Raw genomic sequence first — 25,465 nt, forward strand, 5'->3', positions numbered from 1 at the left:
CGCTTCTTTCTGAAACATTGTTTTTATTAATTCTCAGGTTAAATGCTACCAGCAGCTGATGCCAAAAAATTCCCTCGATTCGTGGGGGGAAAGGCACAAGGCTACTTTCTAACCACTTTCTTAAAGGACATTAGCAGTGAGTCTACTTATTTACTAACATCCGCTCCCTTAGATTTCATAAATTCTTCTATTTCTAGTTCAGTTCATACACTAAAAGAGTAACATTTTGGCTGGAGAGAGAAGGGCGGAATAGAGCAAGCAACTGCATAAAAAAGTTTTGGTTTTGTTCCATTTAGTTAAAAATCGTTGCATAAAAATAAATAAATAAACGATTTAAATAACTGTTATTTGATTTTTTCCCCCTTTCTTTTTCATTTTCCCAATGTGTACATGGAAAAATAACCACCTAGTATGCCCAGGACTCAATAAATGAGCCATGCTCAATCGCTACTGAATATACTTCTAACCTCTAAGACGAATTGTAAACACTGCAAGGATTAGGCACTTCAAGTGAACTATAGAAAGAAAAATAATTAAAAATCTATTACAGTAACTAGGGCTGGTGAGTTCTACACTCTCCTTTTCAGCCAATACTATTAAGTCCAACTTTGACTGTAACAGAGTTTGTTTTTATTTTTTCTAAAATAAATACATGCTGAAGTTTTCTGGCTTCTAGAGTTCATTAAAACATAGTTCACCACACGTTTGAGGCATTTTTTTCTTAGAACCAGATGATTTTTAAGCCAAACTACAGTAAGTGGTTTGTTTAACAACCACATCCATCTTCAGTAATGGGAGAAATCCAATGTTTATATACAAAACCTGGTTAAAAGCATGCAAGATAAATAAAAGTACAGTAAAAGGTGTTTTTCCTTTTTTCCAGCCACTGAGCTTGCTGTGCACAAAATATGTAACTGCTTAGTCCAGATGGTTACGGTCACGCTCTTTCACCCAAGTTGTCTGATTTGTCTCTCTCTTTTTTTTTTTTTTAAATTTAATCCAGGTGTCACACATAGAGAAAAACTACACTCCACTAATACTACCTTCTATTGATAACACCAAAAAAACTATGCACTTTTAAAACCTAAGCATCATATTTTAATAAAACACACAGGTTTCACACCATTCTAATCAAACCTCATTCAAATAGGCAGGCTAATAAGAAAATGAAAAATCATTTACAGTAATTTTGAGTTTGATCTGTAACTCCTTTTTACGTGAATAATGCTCAGGGTGATGGCAGTTCCTAAGCACTGATTCTCACCGCAGCCATTAACACCATTCATACATTCACACTCTGATGGCTTTAATCCTTCAAAACATTCATACATTTTAATTTTGTGTACTCATTCTCAATTTGTAAAGCTGCAAGTCTGTGGCCATATTCTGCAACATTTTAAGAGCTAGTAGTTTTAGCTGTTTAAATAAAAATTCTAATTTTGTCACTTGATTACTTACAGGTTTTCAGTATTCCTACTCATGTTGTAAAGTGTGGTTAAACAAAGGCGCAGTTATGAATTATTAATTGTAAATTCTGCATGGAACGACCTACTCCCCAAATCATGCTAAAATAAATAATATTTTCAGGTTAAAAAGGTGAATTGTTCCTAATTAGAGCTAAGTAATGTTACGGTGTCCTCTGGATCTAGCCTAATTAAAATAGCATTCCAAAGGTCAAAAGCTAACTTATATTAATAAATCATAAAGGTTCATAATTGCAGCTGGTGCATTATTTTAATTACTACTAAAAAATATGCTTTGAAAGCTATTTCTCATTATCATTGTGTGAAATGTTACAATCGATGGTATGTGGAAAAGATTCTATTTACATATTCTTTTGTTCTGTTACGATGCTCAGGTTTCAGCTCCAAAGGCAAATCAGTTCACGCTAATAATCTTCAACTCAACTCACAACATGTATCTGATGACCACTTAAGGCAAAGGTAGCAGTTTTCTAATTAAAATAATTACTTCCAAGCACTGTGTTAGCACTGTAATAGCCAAACATTCGACTCTTCTACATCATCACTCTGTACATTAGAGTTTTAAGCTAGGAGGAGATTTTCCAAGATTTTCTTGAAAGGACAAAAAAATCCAAACAACTGTGAATATCTATGAGTTCAAAGTGTAGAAACAGGTGTCTGCCTACAGCCACACGTATGACCTGCTTGAGTGTATACCCTAGATTCTTATCTCCACGGAGAATTTTCTTTTTCGGTACGACTTGATTATTCACAACAATAGAAAGCAGCCATGCAAGTACTGGAATATTCATGTTTTCATGCAATTTGACTGGCAGTTCTGTAATTGTGGTAAGCTGCTTTGACCAAGGTTTCTATAGCAACAGCCTTACTGTCAATTCTTACCTGTTTTCTGGTCATCCATTGTACTGAGCTTAGTCTCGTCAGCTACTGTTAAAAGGTAAATGTATAACGGTTAGCCCAGTTAGTGCCCATGCCCCACATGCATCCAACATTCCTTCTGTTTTGCATATTTTCTAAAGTTAGGGGACCTTAGCAATGTCATACTTCATGCAAATAAACTGCAACAGTAAGCAAACATTCTGGGTAGAAATGGCAGCAAACTAGTAACCTTCATGCAATGTCAGTCATGTTCACATCACAGGCAGGTACAGTATGTTATTTACACGTTAGCACATCACAACTAGTCAAGACAAGTCAATACCACCAACCCTACTTTCCCCTGAGGAAGTTGGTGAATTAGGGATTGTAGTTAAGATATTCACAATCATTGTAAAGGAGTGAATCCTGTTATATTTTATTATTCTGAGTAGGGATTTTTATTGTGTTTAAACAATCAAAACTCACTGTTTAAGGTTACTAGATTCTGCACTTCAGAATCGAAATTCAATGGCAGAAAAATAGATGGGCTTGTTAGTGATTACTTATTCTCAGTTGTTTTACCAGTTAAAATGATTATAGTAGATTGCCTGTCTTAGCCGCTGCTACTTTATAGGGCTTCTGATATAAATATTAAATCTTGGGTCTCAACCAGATGTTAGACTAGCCCCATTTTCTAATTCTGAATAAACTCTTCAACAAAATACTTGCATCTTTAATATCTTAATCAAAATCCATCTACAAAATGAGAGACTATGAAGGATCTTTAAGGCTAATTGCATTATAATCATGAACTGAGAATAATCCCGTCTACCCAGAACCACAGCGTGGTACAGTTTTATGCAGTTATTCTGTGTGGATTGGTAAATGTACTTTTCACCTCCATTTCAATAAACAACTTTCATGTTTATGTATAACCATATATCCAGAAGGCTACGATATTTAAATGTAAGGACATTTACAAGTGGTACAAGCAATACAGAGGCCACTTGGCCATTCACGTTAAGAATACTTTAACTTCCCACCAGTAGACATTACGTGCAGCAGTACTGCGCATAAACAGTGTGTTTGGAATTACAAAATCTATGTACTTACAACATGAAAATCAGGTTCAAATAAAATAATTGAAAAAATATCACTCACTACCTAGATCCATGCTTTTGGATTTTCGTGTTTTAACAAACTCCAACTGACTGGCATCTGAAAATTGCTTTGTACGCTTTTCTGACATGCTCTGGCGTCCAAAACCCTCTCGCTGGAAGGCAAGCACTGGATCAACATCTGGACTAAGAGTGCTGTAGGAAGGGAAAAAAATCATGCGAACATTTATCAAGATCACGCAACCTTTCACTCTGCAGAGAAAAGCATTTATTTAGCACGTGATTTCTACCAGCAATAAAGAACACATTTTTAAATAAACCACTGCAAGTAGTCAGTTACACACATGATGCATTTGGTTTACTACATCGAGCAATTCCAGTTAAAAAGTGTCAAGAATGTCACTTGTGAGTTTTGAGGAAGGAAGTACGTATCTGGTATACTATACATGTACTATCAGAATGTACAGCCCCAATACAGGAATAATTTGAGGGAGAATAAAACAGTTCCATTTTCTTCACGAGAAACAAACATATTCTGTTAATAGCAAATTATCAGATTTTTCTTCATCACAAAATGTTTTTAGTAAAGCATAAATAGAATATTGTCCTGCCTGAAGCCCACAGACCTGTAATAAACTTCTTCATTTAAAGACTGTGCATTAAAATTTCTCTCCACATGTGCAATCGATCGCAAATTTTTCACAGCATCTCCTGGTTTTACCCTGGCTATGACAGACAAACTTTTTTACCCATTACTTCCCTACAGAGCAAGTATTTGCCATAGTGGTTCCACCACTAAATGGGAACTGGGGGTAAGTGGACTCAGTTTTTGTGTCTTCTGCAGGTTTCTTGCATGACCTTGGCTGAGAGAGTCAGCTCTTCAGCAAGTAGTGACCAGCGTTCCACCATGAAGATAGATTTATTCATGTTGGTCAAGTGTTGGTCGAATCATGACTGCAGAAATGCAGGCAAAATTTGGCATGTGAGCTAAACCCTAGGCTTGCAATGTGTCACAATGGCCACAATGCACCTTGAAAACAGTAAAACCCAACAAAAAATGGCTAGATCACAGAATCATAGAATCATTTAAGTTGGAAAGGACCTTCAAGATCACCAAGCCCAATCGATGCTTAGTGCTAATAAACAGTATGAAAGGAAATTCACACAAAGGTCCTCCTACTCCTGGAAAAGGGGAGAGTAATAATAAGAGCCTGAAGATAAGCACAAGGAATTTAGATTTCTACTTCAGCTGGCACAACAAGAAATCAAAAGCATAAAATACTGAAAAAATGGGCATTTTGCACTATTGTTACCTATCCAATAGGAAAAGAATCTCTCAAAATCCCCCCTTTGATTGTTGTTGTACTTCAAGATAAAAAAACTAAATATTTTGTCACTGAAATCTCCAAATAGACTAAATGACACTCAAAATATTGTGTACATACGTTACTGTTCAGTAACACGCTTCAAAAGAATTATTTTCTAAGGGCTAGCTATAATACCCATCTCATACCTAGTGAGAAACAGGCAAATAGCAAATTTCTGCAGAAACCGACTTATACTTTCAACTTATGTAACGTGAACATGTTTATGTATGCCAGGTACTATAATTTATAGAAGCATCTTTGATCAAGACACACCTGGGTATCAGGCACAACAGTGAAAAGAGGTAAGGAAAAGTGTCCAAAGGCATCAAGTACTATAAAGGATGAAAATCACTATCCGCATTGCCAGGCAGCCTAGAAGAAACTCAGTCTAGTAGTGGCAGATTTACAAATAATAAGGTATGTGCATGTGACAAGCATATAATACTGAAGTGGGAGCAGGACCAGAGCTTATATGAATGAAGTCAATGTCAAGTGCCTTTTGACTTTAATGTTTCTGGCTCAGGCTCATAATGTTTTACATTTAATTATTGCAACTATTTCAGAGATGTCTGCACAATTTAGCAACATTTTGAAGCTTATGCTTTAAGAGCTCTGATGAATCAGAGCCCGAACACAAAAATAACTATTTAGTCCTCACACTCCCACAAAATAGTGAAAAAATTATCTCCACATGATAGAAAGATAAAACAGACAAGGCCAATATACACTTATAGCACTTACAGCAGTGCAACACGTAGCTGAAGAACCACCACCTAAGTCTGAAAACGTCCACCGAGTGACTCAACTGAACTTACAGGGTTTCAGCACCTTTCATAATCAGATCATAAATGACCTTCCCAAGGCCACACAGGAGTTTCTGGCTCACTGCTAGTCAGCCTTGTCTCTGAAGGCCAGAAAAATGTGGTTTTACTAAGTGAGAATTTTCTCTAGCAACATCTGTTAACACAGCTCACGTTAGTTAAAGATGACCGGCTTCATCTTGCAGAACAAAACGTATCCTGTGACACTTTCTTCAAAAAGGGTGAATTTCTAAAACTATTTGTTTTGGCTGTATGCTCCGTTTTTCATCTGAGCTTGCTTTGATCCGCATATATAAAGCTTCTAATAAAGCTGAATATCATTTTCATGTAAATACAGCATGCACATATATATTCCACTTGGAGTCCTAAGAACAGACTAAAACTCCGAAGTTAAATAAAACATGAAAAGGGCACCACCAGTCCCGCAGCGAGCAGTGGGGTCTGGACACGGTGTCAGCAGCCGGGAATTGTGGAGATCTGATCCCAGCATTTCCACCGACAACGCCTTTAGGGGCTTTCTCTCTGCCTCCCTTGCCTGCCCTTGTCACACCTACCTTCCGCACGCACTGAGGGGCATTATTACTCCGTGTTTGCATAGGACCCTGCATCCTAGAGGCACTACTTAGCACCAAAAATTACTTGTTCTCTGACATCACGACATCTCATACACTTTTATAGTACCAATATCTGAGCCCTATGCAGGGTCATCAATTTTCATGTCCTGGTTTTATTTCCATTATTAATGTCACATGAGCGTGTTCGAGTAATTAAGGAAGGCGCTGATCACAGGAGTTTGAATACATGTACATTGCCTAAAAGTATTCAACCCCCTCCCCGAAGGTCCGTAACTAGAAAAGCCAATGAGCACAGAGGAGGAACTAATGCCCCTAAAAATGCCTCATTTTAATATTTTTCAACTACATTAATAAAAGACAGAAGGTGAACACAGTGCAAGTCATTAAGCAATGCCAAATGCAATTTACTATATTCTAGCATACTTAACAAATAAGATTTCTGGAATGACAGCTGATCCTTAAAAGAATGTAACCGTCTTCTGACCCTCAATGTTATTAAAATTCCACTTATTAATCCGGTCTTATTGCCCCTTTGTTTTCATAACATTTTCATCAAGGATTAGGGAGATATTGTGAGGCTGGAAAAGCTTACATTTTCTTCTGTGATTCAGAACAGCTGCCATTCTTGTTTGGATAACCCTTCATCCATATTCTTAGTTTTACCCTTTTTGTGCCTTCCAGCCAAATCATACAATGCACCTTCGTTTTACAAGTCTTCCTTCATCCATTAGCAGCAGGAAATTAATGCAACAACCTAATTCTACTGCTATTTACCTTTTTTTACAAATAGAATACATTATATAAGAAGGCGCTGCACTGACCTACGCTTTTAAGTGCAATTGCGTCTGAAGAACTTTACAATTTCTCATAAAGACACACGTTTAGAGGTTTTGAGCGTGATCCATTCCACAGTATCTAATCCCTATTTTCTTTACTGTTACTTTCATTTTCCAAGAAGTCTATGAATAGCAAGATACACCGCAGAAGTAAATGTAAAAACATCTGCAGGTTTCAAACGGGCTCTTAGGTTATGCTGTAGGTTTTTCCTCATATTCGGCTAAAAAAATTCCCTCAGCAATAAGCTATTATGTGCAGCCTTGAGTACTATTCTATTTAAACACCTCACATTCTCAGCTCTAAAAGCTTTTACAAAAGACAGATGGACTTTTCAAGGGCCCAAATTACAGGTATGACTTGTCCAAAGGGAAGAGTTGCAACATTAAAAAAAAAAATGCAAATGGCTATGAAAAAAAAATACCTTTTTATACAATCATTAAAACAGCGCTTAAAATACAGAACCCAATTCCTGGACATAAGATGAAATAAACTAATACAAAGCAAAGAAGAAGCCGACAGGTGCATATCAGCTGGCAGGTGCTATTGCTGTTTTATTAAGATTTTGCTGACACATTCATAACAGGCTCAAGAGACAATAAAAATAAGAAAATTCATATACTTCACACCATTTGTGGTAATTATCTAGCTTCAAGAAGTGGCAGTGTACACGAGTGGGGTTTTATTTTGCTATTACTATAGATAATTACAGGACTTGCAAATTAAATCTTAGATCTGTATTAATTGTACTAACTAAACAATAAACAGTATTTCTTTGCCAGGAACCTAAGCAAGTCAATAATGGAGCTCAATGCATTTCTCATGAAGACTCTTATATAAAAAATGTAAAAAAAGTAATTAGAAAGTCAACCTAAGGTTTACAGAAATTATTTTTACTACAGATTAAACACATAAAGTTACTTTCCATAGCTTTAAATGTGAAACTATTACAGTACACTGCCTTTGCATGATAGTTACAAATCATACAATGATATGAAAGTTATTTCTTCATGTGTAATAAAGAAATCTTAACTAGCTCTTGTTGCACAAGCATTAACACTAGGGCAAAACAAAGAGCTGCCTTGACCCCTAAGCACATTTTAAAATTACTGTCCATTATCAGGAAAATCAAGAAAGTATACAGAAGTATTGAAAGGCTCCTAGATATATATTAGAATATAAAAATAAAACCTTTTATTTATAGACTAAGAAATATTTACAGTGATGTTTAGAAATTAATATTTCCAATTGGAATTATTATTTCATCTTTCATAAACTCAGCCCTTTAAATTCTTCAAAGTTTTTTTTACAAAAGCTAGCTCAGTTGGCAACTAGATTAATATTAAATCATCAAATTAACACAGCTATATACTGATTTGGTCTTAATAACAATTAGTAACTTTTCCACAAATGTGTTTTGACAGAGCACAAAACTGCAACCAGAAGTAGAAAGTCTAATAAATTAACTGTACAGACTTCCTTCCTGAAGCAGGGACAATTACCAGTTTGAAAACAGTGAAATCTAAATGTGATGAAAAAGAAAAAAAAGATGAATATTAGCAGTAGCCAAAAATTAAACTACAGACATAACTGCAGTCATCTCTTTTTTCCTTCCACTAAACCATGCTCTTACCAGTCTGTTGACTCATTAATTGCAGCTTTAGCCCATCCACCAGCATCAACAGTGCCAAACCCAACATCATCATGGGAACTGGATGATGACTGGTCAGAGAGATGAGGAGGGAGTACCGACAGCCTGTCATCTTCAATAATGACAGTGTCATCTTGGGGCATGTTCACCGTTGGAGACAGCTGGTATTTACCTGAACAATAAAAGGGAGAAAAAAAACCAAAACTAAATAATGGCAGAAAGTGCCTTGAATAATATATAACCACAGCTGATAAAATGTGATGTCAAAATGCAACTCTACTGGTAAGAGTGACACAACACAGATAATAAAGTTAACTATGTCTCACTTTGTATGTATCTTCCTAAGCAGAAGTATGAACAGTAACATATGCCAGTTGTACTTGCGGCGTACTACAAGAAGATCACAGAAGGGTTGAGGCTGGAAGGACCTCTCATCTGGTCTAACGCCCTCCTACAGCCAGTTACCCAGGATCCTGACCAAATGGCTTTTGAGTATTCCTACTCCATCACACCCCTGGGCAACCTGTGCCAGTGCTCGATCACCCTCACAGCGAAAAAGTGTTTCCTGATGTTCAGAGGGAACCTCCTGTGTTTCCGCCTGTGCCCATTGCCTCAGGTCCTGTCACTGGGCACCACTGAAAAGCATCTGTCCCAGAAGATAGGGTCTTCTCTTGCACCACATCGTTTGGTAGAAACGAAGAATGAGTTCAATGGCTACCAACAGGGCTCATCACTCCTCCTGATCCATCTTGCCCTCATGAGGTTTGAAACTTGTTTGACCGCTTTTGGGAACTTGGAACCCTTTAATAATGCCATCACAACGGTAAGAGTTGTGAAAGGGGACGAGAACTCACCGCTAAAACCAAACAATTCCAAATTTTCATTCTCTCCTTTAAAAAATACTCTAGAGGCACACATGCAAAACTTGGGAAAAAAATTATGTAATTCTATTCCCATCAAATTCAAGTAAGTTTTAACACTGTTGTTAAAATGCTTAAATTAGAGCCATCACATACATGAAAGAGACATCATAAACTCAACATTATTATTTGTTCAGTAGCAGACTTCATTGGGTTAATTTGTGAGAGTAGCACTTAAAAGATTAATATTTAGAGGATTCTTACAAACTAGTAAAACAGTTTCCAAGTAAAAATCAGTTTTAATGTGCATATAAATATTATAAACCCACTACCACTGCTGCTTTTATAGGGATAATTATATACACATAATTATATTTTCCAGTAGTAATTTCAACGCATAAGACTGTATAAGAATTTTCAGACTGCTGTATAAAAAGCAGGAGCAACTTTTAAACTGATAGAAAACTTTATGCCACCAAGACAGACTAAAAAGCTATAAAGAATATCAGAAGGAATATTTTCTTTGCAGTGCTTTGTAATGTAACTATGGTTTAAATTGAATAAATCTGTTTTTCAGTATACATGCATGAGATACAAAGTTGGAAGGGTGGGGGTTGTATAATATTATTTGGACACTGGTAGAAATACAAAATTATCACCATTTAAAATTTTAACTTAGAATAAACAGAGATTATTTCAGTATCTAGAAACACTAAGCTAAAACTTGCCTTGGGGAAAATAAAGATTTGCAAATCTGGATGAGAATTATTTAGTTATCTGAGGCAATGGCTAATTATTAAGTGTGATTCTTTCATATTAGCTGCACATAATTTTTTATGTGATAAAATCTGTTTTATTTTTTCCCCCTGTATATTGATGCTCAACCTAAAAAGATTTGTCATTTAAAAAGTTTGTTCCTAACTCTCATTACACGCAACATTATTTCTAGTGAATGATCATGACATTACAAGAATTTTATTCCTGGAAATGTATTATCATACTAAAACAATTAGTAAAATTGTCACATCTCACAAGAAGAAAAACACGTGCTTAATCAACTGTTATCTGACAACAAACTGTAAATTATTCTATAACTATGATGCGCTGCAGTAATAATATATAGCAATACTTATATTTCCATAACATAAACTGCTTCTATGGACACATCAAATATTTTCACACTTCATTTTTACTACAGATATGGAAAGATTGTGTAGAATTAGGGTAAAAGAATTTTTTGCTCTTTTCTGGAAAAGTTTCATCACTACCTCTGCATGCAATTACTAAACAACAACCAAACAAACAGATACAACACTATGCGTAAACAGCTAACTAAAATCATCACTGCATTAGATAATGCACGTTGTACAGCTCTCCAAAGAGGGGAGAACTGGCTTCAAAAGAGACCATTGAAGAAGGCTGAAGAAGTGGCTGGAAGAAAAAGGTACAGGATGGTGAACATCTCATCAGTGTCAAACTGAAATGAATGTGTTCAGTTTGCATAACAGCTGATTCTTTGCCCAGCAATAGCTTCTTTGACGGACAGGTTAATGTTTAGCCTGGTAATGTACTTCTTTCCAAACATAATGCCTACAAGACTGTTAACTCTGTAGTTAATAACGTCTCCAAAGAATTGATTGTGAAAAGGTATAACCTTATGGCATTCGGCAGATTGAACTTCCCATTAGAGAGGCTACGCTAATTCAGTAACGTTTTTAACTTCTCACTACCCTTCTTTATATCCGACAAGGGTGAAGACTGACATTTTAATAGTTGCTTTGGAATTAAGGAGAAAAGCCATCTGACATGCCTACGTTTTTCACTGCAGATAAAGCTAAAAACAGGTGAAAGGCTTCACCTCCAGCAGATGGTTAGACAGACCTCAGCAATGGACTCAATATGTCCTTTGTAGGGAGCAGCTGAAGTGGACAGAAAATACCCTTGGAGAAAGCAATGCTGCACGTGTTGTGAGGGACATTACAAGGAAACATCAAAGAAACTTCAAACCTAGTAATCATCAGTATATTCGACTGATCTACAAATCTAAGACATTGCTTGAGCTGTCTACAAACTTCTCCAAGGCAATAATTTTCCCTCGGGCTAGAAAAGTGCTATAAAGTTTAGACTCTGAATACATTTCAAGTCCAGTTTTGCATATATTCGTTCAGTGAGGTAATAATATAAAGTATTTTGGATGGTGTAATAAGGAAGGGAAAACATCCTTGCTTTCAAGTGAGTCTCATCTCAGGACAATGAGTCCCAAATTTCTTGAACAAGTTACCAACCTAAACAAGCGTAGCCTGAGGACCATACCAAATGGGGGTAAGGAGGTTCTATGGGGTAAGAAGGGTTCCCATCTGTCTCTGCAGAAAATGAAGTCTCAGAGCCCCAATACCAAACGGCTGGTCTCCAAGTTTATGAGGACTTTCAGCTTAGTAAAAATATGCCAAACAGCAACACTTCAAACCTATAATAGTATAGACTTATAATAGACCGGAAAATAGTTTGGACCTGAATTAAACCACCAACACAGAGGGCTCCAAAAAAACCCCTGAGCATACACAGTACATAAAATGAACAACAGGCTTACTCACGAAGAACCCAATTACTCCAGGTCTTCTAAATTTTGAAAATCCCTGAAGTTTGATTAATCTGTTTGCTGCGATAATTTGGTTCCCATACTACACTGCGTTGTCAGGGTACTGTACCTGCCTTGGTTCTTGTGCTTCTGCTATTGCTTGCTCTTTAACGGAAGTTCTAAAAAGTCTGTTGAACACCCTTACAATTTGTTCAAAACCAAGTATTACTTTATCAGTGACTCTCATGAGCATTTTGTTACACTTCAAGCCTCTTCCACAAGTAGAGGCCCTTTCTTGCTCTGACATGGCAAGTGATTCCTAACCTGCCTGAGCAAGGTGAAGATGAAGAATGAAGTATTAGCCAAATTAATAAATAGAGTAATAAATAATAATAAAAGAAAATAGTGGCAATGACAATGGTGATAATAGTGATGACACTTCCTACAGGAGGGATACAGAGAACTGTGCAATGACAAATTAAAACTCCGTATCTTCATTTTTTTATTTTTCACTAACAGCATATTTGTCCCCAGCAACATACTGAGTTTTGGCAAAATTTCCCATAGACACTCATATCATTTAATTTTCCAAGCTAAATAGAAGTGGGATTGGGAATAAATGTCTGGGGACTGTCTAAGGACTAAAATGTCTCCACTGCATCCAGGCTTTGGATTTCAAGAGCGTGCTCAGATCTTTTAAGACCATTGTAGCAGACCACCCCATTCTGAAGAGATTCCTGGCTGGGGAACGGCGTTCTTCTTGAAAAAGGTTATGTCCATTTCATTGACACACACACTCTACATCTCTAGCTAAGTTTTTTTCAGTAGTACTTCCTCCTGATTCTGTCCTTAAGAAAGCGATTATTTATGTAGAGAACAAAGTATTTCCTGTTGTGTAGGAATGATCAAATTTTATGAAGTTCTGGGGGATCCTTCAGCATGAAAAGCAGATTCAGTGAAAGCGATTGTTATTCTGTGTACCCCTTGATAAATAACTTCTTTTTAGTCACCGTTAGCAACAAAACCCACCGTGTTCATAAAAAAAGTATCAGCAACTGGAAGAAAGAGATGAAAGAGGACTTTGTACTACGCTGTTTGTTGAACAAGAATAGCTTATACAGACAGCAGCTATGCATTTGCGTATTGCAAAACTCGGGAGCATAAATGGAAGATATACAAGAACGGTGTACCAGAAGAGGCTTGAATTTCTAATCATAGAGCCAAGCAAACCAGCATACCAGAGTTGTAATTTTGAATGTAAGAACAACATGCAACCTGAAAATATTAAAAATAAATATAGGGTTTATTATAGCCATCTAATTCTTAGAAAAGAAGACCCAATTTGTACAAACAAAAAAATGCCATGTCAAAACCAAAAGTATCATTCCCTGAATACAGTAAGCGTTATCACCTCTCCATCAGAAATTTTCAGTGAAATATCAAATGAAAAAGCATAAGAAAATCTATAATAGCAATAATCATCTAGAAAAGTACATCAACATAAGAATTATCAGAAACATTAAAAAATTCATGTAGCCTTTTTGCAATAAGCAAACATTATTTTACATAATTTAAATCATGTTCTAACATGGGTATTTTATTTATATTTTATTCCCACTCTCACAGCAAGGCTCTGACAACCAGTTCTTGCTGTCAGTTACAGATTGAAAGACTAAGGAAATTGTCTTAAATACCTTTCCTGAAAATTACATCAGATGTATTTAAGAGAAACAAAACTCTCTTAAAAGTTATGTTCCAATTTAGCAATGACTGAAAAGAGCAGGCATTTTCCAGACCTTAAGATTACCAGTTTTGAATAGTCTTAACTTGGGAAGAAAACTCAAAGTCCATCAATTTTATCCAATGGCAAAAGAAGCAGAAAGACCTACCCCTTCACACATTAAATCAAACTGTGACCTCCTCACCACAGGGTACTAACAGTACTAAAAGTTTACATAGTGAAATTCATTGAGGGGTAAATAAAAAGACATCAGGTGATTCAGAGAGCCTGTAAGTCAGAGGGCTCCGCGATATGGGGAGAGCACTCAAGGGAATCAGCACTGCATAAAGCACTCCTTTTGGCTTGTTTTCATAGTCAGGACCAGCATGGGAACGTACAGACCTCCACTCTTCCTCAGCCAGATTGTTCTTAGGACTAATTCTCATTTTTAGGCCAATTTTCAAGAGAGAAGGAAAACTCTGGAACAGTCCTGTAACACCACATACACATTGTCAAGAAAATAAAAAAAGTTCTGAGTTTTTTCTTATTATCAATGCTAATAGGGCAGGAATTCCACTGCATAATAGATGATTTAGTCTTGCAAACGTTAGCTACTCCGAAACAATCAACTGTACCTATCTCTCCCGACAGGTAATAATACCTCTCTGTTGTATGGCACTGCAAGAAAACATGCATGCAATAATATCACAAAAGATTATAAACACTTAGTGGTACTGATTAATTCAGAAAAATTAACATATTAGAAAATTGACTGCTACCTAAAACCTGGGTTTAAACATGACAACTCTGTGAAGCTGCCATGATTGCAGAAGGGAACAACCCAGTCCTGGCAAGACCAGTTTTCAGTTACACTGGACTAGATCAGATTTGCTATGAGGTTCAGGCACAATTTGATTTTCCATGTGCTCCCACTAAAGCATCAATGAATTTAAGTCACAACCAACCAATTTTCTACATAGTTCCTGGTTTCTGAAAACAGTACAGAAAAATGATGATTCAGAGGAAATCAAAACATCAACTTCAGATTATAAAACACTTAAAAAATGCAGGATGGATTTTTTCCCCTGTGTCTATATTGCAGAGGTATCCAAAAGTGTTAGATTTTAAGAGCTTTGGAAAGACTTTTTTTTTTCTTTTGTTGAAACATCAGTTATTGGCTACTGCTAAAATGATGATACCAGACTGATGAACCACTAGTTTGATTTGGCATGGCAAGCCCTGTGTTCCTTTGATGTGGAAGTAAACTGTGTTACTGACCCACATGCACACAGCCTCTCTCAGGGTTTCTTCTCCCATCACTGGACAAGGTGTTTAAGCAACAACTCGTTAACGCTTGTGTGAGCTCTATGTGTAAATCCTCTGCAACACTGATAGGAAAAGCAGAAGGTAGCGCTTTGCAAATGTTTTATCTAAAGCCTTGACACCATAAGAACTAGTCCATTCTATGGGAAAGCAGTGCTAAAGACTTCAAATTATTTTATCGCTCCTTAAATTTGTCAACAAATAAATATTTTTTTTCAAATTGTTCTCTTTAAGGGCATATGACTTTGCGTAAAAAGGTTTCACGCTTCTTTGATTCTCAGGTATACATTTTTTCCTCCGAGCTGCACAAAATGCAATGCAATAGAACAGAATATGATTTATTTCTAATTACTGTTGCCCAAATGCACAAAAAAAGACAAAAGACTTAACTGAAGAAATATCTTAAATAGAAAATTTGTGGCTTTTCAGAGAGTTTAACAGCGGTGTTATTCTGCTAGCACAAAGAAAAAGCAAACCCTAAAATACAAGATCTTTTTTTTTTTTTAAACCAACAACCCCAAAACAGAGTGAAATATATCTACAAACTATTGACTGGAAAAGGCGTAGCTGGTGGACTTTCATTTTCTAAGGCTGAAAATCAATCTGAAGCAATTAAAAACTAAGTTCAGCCTTGCTTCATATCAAGTTTATAGCAGCATTTTCTAACACATTCTGTGTGTCAAGCACGCTAAAACAAGTCCCAGATTTAATGGCCACGTCTTATGTTTAAAACTTGCAACTCAAGCAAGCAATTGTCGCATCTTCTGTCAGGTGCTATTCTCATCAAGTTGCTTTTTGTGTTCAAATTCTAAAATCCTTTCAAACTAATCCCATCCTAGCCAGGAAATCTGACCACTCCTGTGGCAAGGCAAATCTTTATTACCTAGCTCTGTACATGGGAAGCTGAATTGCTGCAGAGCAACAGCTAATAACCTCATTATCCACCGGGGCCATGCAGATGGTATGGCACAGAATCTACACAAGGGATGCTTAAAATTAGTTATGAGGTTTTAAAATTGGTGTCCTGCAAAGCAAAAATTCAAACAAATTAATGAAATGCCCTAATCAGCATAAATGGATGCAAGTTTGCCTTATTTATTTTTGTGTGACTGAAACAGGAGAAGAAATGCTGAAAGTAATTATAAATTCCCACGAGTCACTGACTTTCATGCGAATGGAGACTCAACATGGAGACTAGACCAACCAATAATTTATTATCCCAGATCAGACACTGAAAAACCATGTTAAATGTTGCTGTTATTTGTTCTATTACCTGCCACAGGATACTAAATTCACTTTACAAGTCCATTTGACTGACTTTCTCACAATAACGATCCAGAAGGCTTGCGTGGAACAATTTTAAGGCACATTTTAAGTCAGTCAGTGCAACCTCCAAGTTCCCCGATTCCCACATAACACATTAATCACCCTGCGATGAATCACAGAGAGGGATAAAAACACGCCCCGATTAGCAGCGCTGATTTGACTCACCCATTATCCTTGTCAGCGCCACATTCCTCGTGGGCGACTCGCCGAGCCCCTCGATCCCGCCGTAGAGGGAGTGGGAAATCCTCCGTTCCCGGTCATCCAGCAAAGTCTCTATGGGCAGCTCTGGCCCGGAGGGGCTCCCAGGTGACTCCAACTGCACAGAGACGGGAAAATTAGCGCCCGGGGTCCATTTCACAGCATGGGGGAACTGTAACAACTTGCCTAAGGCCTAGACCTGTCTGGGCACCAAATGAGCTAGAACTTCTCACCCAGGACAAATATAATTTGCAACGACAGCTCTGCTTAATGAGCAACTTTCTAAGCCAGTTTACACTGCACCTCCCATGGTGCCCTGTCAACCTGCAAACCCTTCAGCAGAAAATTGGTGAAAAAACACAGTGCATTTTGGTGTCTCTTTGTTGGATAATTACTTAAACAGACAGTTTTGGCTTTTTTCGGCACTATCGGGCGGACAGCTGGGCCACCCTTCCCACACTGACCGCCTGTCAGAACAAGGCCCCGGTCAGGAGCGCGGAGCAGGAACGCCATTTGGAATGAGGCTCCTGGCGCTTTTTGAAGTGCTGCAATTCGCTTTCAAATGTAACCACCATGGAACCCCCCAGGAAACCCCACCACAGGTATTAGCAAACAATACGCAAACACTCAAATATTTTGTAGTTAGCAGGGAAAGGTAAAAAAAAAAAAAAAAGTAGTCAGACTTCACAGTAACCACTTTTTTTTCTTTTTTCCTCTACTTATGATGAGTTCCTTGCTCTGTCTTTCCTGGCTGCAGGGTACAGAGACCTTGCGTGCTTCACTCAGTCTGGAAGCGTCTCTGGTCCCTGGCACTGCCGCAGCGTCCAGGCAGGGCCACAAAACCCAGCACTTGGCGAGACCTGAGGTGCCCCCCAACCCCAGCCCTCAGCCGCGGCGCTGCCGGGCCCGCCGCGACGCCAGGCAGACCTCCCCAGGCCATTACAAGACAGATGAAATAGGTGGTGGAAGAAGCGATGGAGACGGGCTGCTCGGCCACATGCACGGGGTTCAGCCTGCACGTACTGCCACCTCCCCACCCCGGCTGCTCTCCCTCAGACTCCCTCCGATTTTTTCACAAAGAAAGGAAAAAGTTGCGTTTTCCTCAGTGAGCCCCAGAGAATCAGAGCTCAGTGGAAAGCAATGCCTCTGAGAGGCAAAGAAAGAAAACAATTTGATATCGTCTAGCTGGGTTTAGCTCTGCCATTAGCCACGGGCAGCTCCGCTGCCAGCGCAGTCCCTGGGAGCGAGGAGGACGAGCACCGTGCGCTCCCCGGTCGGTTCGGACGCCCAATTTATCAGTGCCCCGTCGCTCCCTGCGGAGAGAAGAGGCTCCCCGCACCGTCACCCGGCCCTCACACCATCCAGCCTTCCTGCCCCTGAAGCTCGCGGTCCCCCTCAGCTCTAGCGCCTTGCTGGCTACTGGCCAATGCTACCAACGCAGTTTTGCCGAGCCCATTAAACGAATTCACCTGTTTAGGTGAAGTGAATCCAGCTCCATTAAAAAATAAACAAATATTAAAAAATAGATGCGTTTTGCAGGGTAATCATATGAACTCACGCATCAAAGCATTAGCTGTTCTCACCAACACGCCTCTTCATATTGAAGCGTATAGTTAAATCTCAAGAACAACGTCGTTACACAAATCCCACGGCACCTATTTTATATGTACTGAAATACAGCGGGGGCCAGATACTGCAAGATACTGAGCACGGTGCAAACTCTTTGAAGCCACTGGGAACTGGCAACGCTTATTCCAAGGACTGGTCTCTAAACGAGCATGAGAGGAGTAGCTCATAGTTTCAGGAATTACAGTAACAAGCAACATGTTTGCTGCTTCTTTTTTCTTCTTTAAACAGCTGCCCATTATTAATCACTCTACCCGCAATCCCCAGATGACTAAGAAATGTACACTACGAAAGATTTTTTAAAATCTGCTTCAAGGGCCACAAAGCACTCAGCTACAGCCTCCACAGCAGAGGCTTTGAAGTCAGCCCGATGGACTAATGACGTCTGACATTTGGGCGCTGGCGTTAACGCCCAGTACACAGAGGGGTCGAGGTTTGCGAAATGCCGCATTACAAAGTTGAGGAGACCACGATCAGGAGGTTGAAGAGTCTATAAAAATTATTATTTCTGTTCAAAGCCATCATCTGTTTAATATAAATGAGATATTTAATGAAGTTCCAAATTGTAGACTTATCTCTCCCAGTTTGATAAGCACTGGGGAGATTTACTGCATTGGAGGGTCAACACAATTACAATTGGAGGCACGTCAAGCTGCAGGAGAATAATAAACTTGCAGTGCAAGTGAATTAGACTCAATAAGGTTTAAAATGTGAAATGAGCATTTGTTTTATTAGTTTTTTTAAATTGCAGATTACAACTGACAGCTTTACTAAAAAGTAAATTAAACAGTATTTGTAGCGTCTGTTATAAAGGAATCTGAGGCAAATTCAAAAAGAATAGGAATGTTAAATTCTGAAACACTAAGAAAAAAAAGGCACAACATTAGACTTCTTCAGAGCTTAAACTTGCATGATAAAGGCATTAAATGATGAACTAACTTTTATTTCACTGCCTTTAAATAAGGTGTGAAAATATCAAAGTGCTTTGGGATTGATTCTCCCAGTGCTATATTGATGACTTCATGTAACAAGTGTCCAGCTTTTAGTAAGCCATATCGCACAGTCCTTCATGTGATAACCCATCAACTTTCAAACTCATTTGTAGGAAGGTCTCAATAGTATTTTCAGAAAGATACTGACAAGAAGAAAGCTCTGAATCAGAGAAATACATACAAATTCACCCCTGGTGATGCAGTAAAGTACAAGGTAAATAAAAGAAATAGCGTAATAGAAAAAAATAGGAGTGTTGCATTTAGATGGCTGTGTTTTGTGAAGCGATTCACATATTTTATCATTTTCATGGGGAAAACTTTTTCCATTTCTAATTAACATCTCAAAAGATGGGGTTAAACAAAGGCATCGACAGCCAACTCCACAAATATTTTACAAAAGATACAATGCCTTTTATAAAATAGCAAAAATTAGACAGGAATTAGACAACTGTTACAAAAAAAAAAAAAAGTCTTTTTCTTACATTGTTACCAGAAAGTTTGTGTAAGAAAAATTACACTGAATTTGAAAACCGTGCAGTGGGCAAGACAAAGAGACCAACAGTCCAAAGCAAGGTTGCAGTTCAAATAAAGTCTTGCTCTTCCTGATGCATTTCTAATAAAAAAGCTTGAATTACACATGCCAGTTCCTTTCCTTAGCTGGCATCAATGTTATCCAGTATAATTTAATTTGATTAACTGATAAAGAGTAGGTAATATATACAAAGATGTATGAATTCCTGACCTTCATTAAAAGCCTGGAAAGCAAAGCAAGCTAGGCAGCAACTGGCCTCTCTATACCTCCTACCAATAGCTGCCCCTAGCACGAGCGCTTCTTCGTGTGACGGTTCAGAGTCATGGACCAGCTGAGGGTGGACGGAACCACTGGAGATTATCAAGTCCAACCTCTTGCTCAAAGCAAGGTCAGCAAGAGCAGGTTGCCCAGTGCCTTGTTGGGTTTTGAATATCTCCAAGGACTGAGACTCCACGCCTCTGGGAAACCTGTGCCAGCGGTTGACCACCCTCTCAGAAGAACATTTTCTCATGTCTAATGAAATTCCTTGTATTTCAGTTGTTTCTTGCCCTGGCACTGGGCAGCCCCGAGAAGAGTCTGGATCAGTCATCTTTATTCCCCGCATCAGGTATTTATAGAGACTGGTAAGATCACTCTGAGCCTTCTCCTCTCCAGGCTGAAAAGAGAGAGTTGCCTCTCTGGTCCTAGCACTGATCTATAATAAATGATCATATTTGTAAAAATGCAATAAAACCTCACATGCTACAGATTGCCCGTAGCTCCTTTTCTCTCAATTCTCTTAAAATAAAGATAGAAACAAGATTTTTTTTTTTGTTAGAATAAAAAAGGTCTCTACCCTGGCCCTTTGTCATTCAGATAAGAAACAGCTGTTTGCTAAAGCACTTTCTGTACTAACCAGCCCAGCTGCTGCTTATCTAGATGATAGAACAACTAATGCAGTCCTTTTTACTTAAACACCACCATCCATCCTATCTGAAGTTATGCACATAAATATGAAAAAAGTTTATGCACAAGAACATTGCCAAAATATTAAAAGCATAAACAAACTTTTTTTTTTTTAATAGAAGCAATAGACAGACTCCCTTTTTCCTTCAGAAAGTAAATTATCCAAATACTGGCATGCAAGCACTATGTTTTTAAAGAAGCCAATATACAAATTTGCTATATATTACACTGCATTCAGGATACTGAAGCTCTTTCTGCCACACAGAATTATTCTCCAGGCTTGCTTTTTCCTTTCTCATCTGTGTACTGTGGCTAAGATGTCCAAAATGTTTCAGCTTCCTTTTTCAACAGAGATACTTTTACAATACTACTACCAATATTAAATATGGGTTTCTTTTTACCACCCAAGTTGGGATCCTGCTTTAGGGACAGACTTTGCAAGACACGAAAATGTAGGTAAATACCCAGTAAAAGAGTCAGGTCTGACTTAGATGCGCAATCATGCACTAGTAAATGTAAAATTAGTGCAGTGTTTCTAAGAAATACTGCATTCTTGTTCTGACAATGTTAAAAGGCAAGCAGAAGACAAAAAATGCTTTCAGAATGGTAGGAGGGAGCACACACAGCTTTGCAAAATGTAGTTAGATGGTAGTTTATGGGGTATGACCAAGATGGTGCTTGTAAGTTGATACCAAAGAGAAAAAAGTCAGTCAAAATAAATGGGGACTGGTAGAAGGGCAGAACAGAAGACACAAGATACCACAAAATAGAAAACCATGTATGTACTTTCCCAACAACTAACTTTTTAAAATATTTCTTAGCATGTTTATATTGAAAGTTTACCTAAATACACTGAAAATCATGCACCAAAAAGACCACCAGAGGCCTAAAAGGAGACCATTAGCAAGTCCTATATTAGAAGCTCAGGTAAAATGTGCCACAATTAAAAAAACCCCACAACACCAACATGGCCCAAGAAATTGAGAGGAAGAAGAAAGAATTTAAGCAGCACCCTTCAGAGGATGCTCAGACTGAAGGCAAAATGTTCACCATGAACATCAGACATAAGGTACACAGGGAATCAGCTGGACCCCTTGATGGCAAGAGTGAAAAGGGCACTGAGGGACAAGTCTGCAGTAGGGAAGCTCAATGATTTTTTTGCCTAGTCTTTACTGCTGATGATATCAGGGAGATTTCCACATGTAACCCCATTATTTGTAGCAAATGAGGAGTGAGATCAGCCAGAAGAAAATACACAGAAGCGTTAGACCAAATGGGTAGGTGAGAAGTTAACACGTCACCCAGGTTGGATGTCATTCTCCCAAAAAGTCCTGAAGAAACTCAAACATGAAATTGCATAACTGCTGGCCAAAATGTTCGCCATACTGTTACCAACAGCCACGGTGCCAGAGGACTGGTGGGTGCCTGTATACCTAGAAGGGATCTTGGGAACTACCAACAGGCATCTAACACCCTTTCGGATAAAAAGGTGGCATCTACAATGAAGAGTAAAATCACAGAGCATGACAGACGTGGGTCCATGGGGAAGGCAGATGTCGATGGGGAAATCCTTCCTTACTGGGGTGCTGGGGTTGCACAAAGGTGCCAGTGAGCTCTCAGGCAATGAAACGGACATGACATATTTGTGTTTTCAAGAAGCCTCTACCAAGGCTTCCTATCAAAGGCGATAAAGAAACTAAGTTTTCATGGGACTGGACTAAGTTGTCATTTTCTGGGTTGAAATCTGGCTAAAGCATTGGACACAAAGATCAGTCTTCAGGATGGAGAAGATCCAACTACAGGCTCCCCCAGGGACCAGAGCTGGGAATAGCTTAGGCTGATGAGCAGCTTTATCAATGAGTTGGAGAAGGCAGTGAACAGTGGAGTCACTGTGTTTGGAGAAGATGCTAAAGCCTTTTTGATAGTTAAATGAACTCCAGAAGATCATCACAAAACTAATCTAATGAAAAAGGAAAAAAAAAAAAAGCCTGTCATATCAGTTTCAAAGTAGGTAATGCATGCAGGGAAAAACGATGCTGAATGTTTACTTTCAGACATACTGGGGAAAAAAAAAAAGATGTTTCCTTGTTTCCTTGCTTTTATAATGAAACCACTCATTTGCAGAGTCTCTCGCACTGATCTGTCTACCAGTCAATTTATTTAAACAGTAGATGAGGTCCCTATATGGTCTGGATTCATGACTGTTTCTCTGCTTCATGGTTTGCTCCATTTTCAAGGCAGCAACTGGGGCAAAGATGACCAGGCATGCAGAAGGAAATCGAGGGATCGGCAAAGCATTTACAAATCTTCATTTGAGGCAGGTTTGGCAAGACATTAATTCTGTCATAAAAGGGAAACAGACAAGACAAACCCTTGAAATCTCTCATCTTGAGGAAAATGGTGATGTTTCTCTCTGAATGGCAGACAAGTGCTGCCTGCGTGTGACATGAACAGAGTGCAGACAAGCAATCTGTGCCTCCAAGCTGTCCAGGTTGCAGGACTGAAAAGAGCAGGATTCTAAAAGTAACAATTACCTTTATTCTCTTGAATCAGGTCATACAGCCTCCAGCTGCATGGATCTGCCTGACAGTTGTGCCTAAGTGCTGTGTGCGCATTACGGCCATACAGCCCGCAGCTGTGTGCCCATACAGGCTAATCACAATAATACCACTAATTAACAGAACACGGCGCAAGGAGCTCCAGTGTTTCTCCTTATATCTTAGTAATTTTTAAAATGTCAGGCCTGAGTTAAAGGTCTAAAAAGCTGACGGCCACATCTTCTGAAAATTGAGGTGTTAAATACTTGCCATATATAAATATCAAGTCAATACTATTGTTATTCTTCCCATTTTTGCCACTGTCTGCACAACTTTGTAAATGTACCTTGAAGTCTCTCTGTGCTTATATAGGAAAGATGAAGAGTCAACATACAATGCTGATCACAGAGGGCAAGGCTGAAAGTTGAAAACATAGATTACAACAGCATATTTAACTTTTTTGCAATGGCGAGGCGGGGCTTAGATATAGCCAAATCCCAAACTAAATGTTGTTGTTACACTAATCTAACACCATCCGTCAAATACTCACTGTATGATTTTGTCTTTGCAAGGTTTGTAGCAGTGCAGCTTACGGAATTAACTATATTAATGTACTCTGTGTAGATGTAATGCAAACAGGAGTAAAACTCAGATACACAGTTTTGGCTGGGAGTTCATTCATAACTACCACTCACTCCTTGCTTGTATCAATATTTACTACAAGATAATTCACTTGAAAATCTGGATGGATTATACTCTATCTCCTGGTGAGTCAATGAAAATTCTTTGTACAGGCAACTCTTCAGTTCAGTAAAACCACAACAGTATAAAAATGTTTTTTACCTTCTGGGAAGTTTGTGGTCTCTTTTGAGTTTACAGTTACAGCAGTGCTGATGATGTAAATGATCTCCTCACTACCTCTCTGAAGACAAGATAATACTCTTACGGTGTTTATGTAAATCTTTATTGCTTTGGAGGCTCAGTCTACAACATGAGAACTGGTGAAGATGTATGAGAATAATGATGGCACAAAAAAAGAGTATCAGAAGTCCTCACAGGAGAGGTGCTCCATCCCTCTGATCATTTTGGTGGCCCTCCTCTGGACCCGCTCCAACAGGTCCATGTCTTTCCTGTGCTGAGGGCTCCAGAGCTGGACACAGGACTCCAGGTGGGGTCTCACCAGAGTGGAGCAGAGGGGCAGAATCACTTCCCTTGACCTGCTGGCCACGCTGCTTTGGATGCAGCCAAGGATACGATTGGTCTTCTGGGCTGCGAGCTCACGTTGCCAGCTCATGGCCAGCTTTTCATTCACCAGTACCCCCAAGTCCTTCTTGGCAGGGCTGCTCTCTATCCTTTCACACTCTGGCCTGTACTGATACTGGGGGTTGCCTTGATCCAGGGGCAGGACTCTGCACTTGGCCTTGTTGAACTTCATGAGGTTCACATGGGCCCATTCCTTGAGCTTGTCCAGGTCCCTGTGGATAGCATCCTGTCCCTCAAGTGGGTCAACTGCACCACTCAGCTTGGTGTCATCTGCAAACTTGCTGAGGATGCACTCAACCCCACTATGTCATTGATGAGGGTATTAAACGGTACTGGTCCCAACACGGATCCCTGAGGGACACCACCAATCTTCATCTGGACATTGAGCCGTTGACCACTAACCTCTGGATGCAACCATCCAACCAATTCCTCATCCACACAACAGCCCACCCATCAAATCCACATCTCTGCAGTTTAGAGAGAAGGATGTTGTGGGGGACTGTCTCACAGGCCTTACAGAAGTCCAGACAGATGACATGCGTAGCTCTTCCCTCACCCACTGATGTGGTCTCTCCATCATAGAAGGCCACTAGGTTGGTCAGGCAGGACTTGCCCTTGGTGAAGCCATGCCGGCTGTCTCAAATCACCTCCCTGTCCTCCACGTGCCTTAGCAGAGCTTCTAGGAGGATCTGCTCCATGATCTTCCCAGGCACAGAGGTGAGGCCGATGCGTTGGTAGTTCCCAGGGTTCTCCTTGCTAACCTTTTTAAAAAATGGGTGGAATGTTTCCCTGTTTCCAGTGTCCAGGGACTTCACCTGACTGACAGGACTTTTCAAATATCATGTGGAGAGTGGCTT

General features: G+C 39.0%; 1 protein-coding gene across 1 annotated transcript in view; it reads right to left on the reverse strand.

The window, feature by feature from the left end:
* Positions 1–2,366: 2,366 nt before the first annotated feature.
* LOC104627841 (partitioning defective 3 homolog) overlaps positions 2,367–25,465 on the reverse strand; it is a gene marked incomplete at its 3' end in the record, with an annotated part of 48,672 nt that continues 25,573 nt past the window's right edge. The window contains exons 7-10 of the mRNA XM_010296221.1: positions 16,681–16,831; positions 8,691–8,880; positions 3,507–3,655; positions 2,367–2,411 (exon numbers count right to left, since the gene is read on the reverse strand). Of these exons, the coding sequence (XP_010294523.1) occupies positions 2,367–2,411; positions 3,507–3,655; positions 8,691–8,880; positions 16,681–16,831 (535 nt within the window). The remainder of the gene's footprint in view (positions 2,412–3,506; positions 3,656–8,690; positions 8,881–16,680; positions 16,832–25,465) is intronic.

Source organism: Phaethon lepturus, unplaced genomic scaffold, assembly GCF_000687285.1.
Source record: "Phaethon lepturus isolate BGI_N335 unplaced genomic scaffold, ASM68728v1 scaffold8791, whole genome shotgun sequence".
Taxonomy (NCBI): domain Eukaryota; kingdom Metazoa; phylum Chordata; class Aves; order Phaethontiformes; family Phaethontidae; genus Phaethon; species Phaethon lepturus.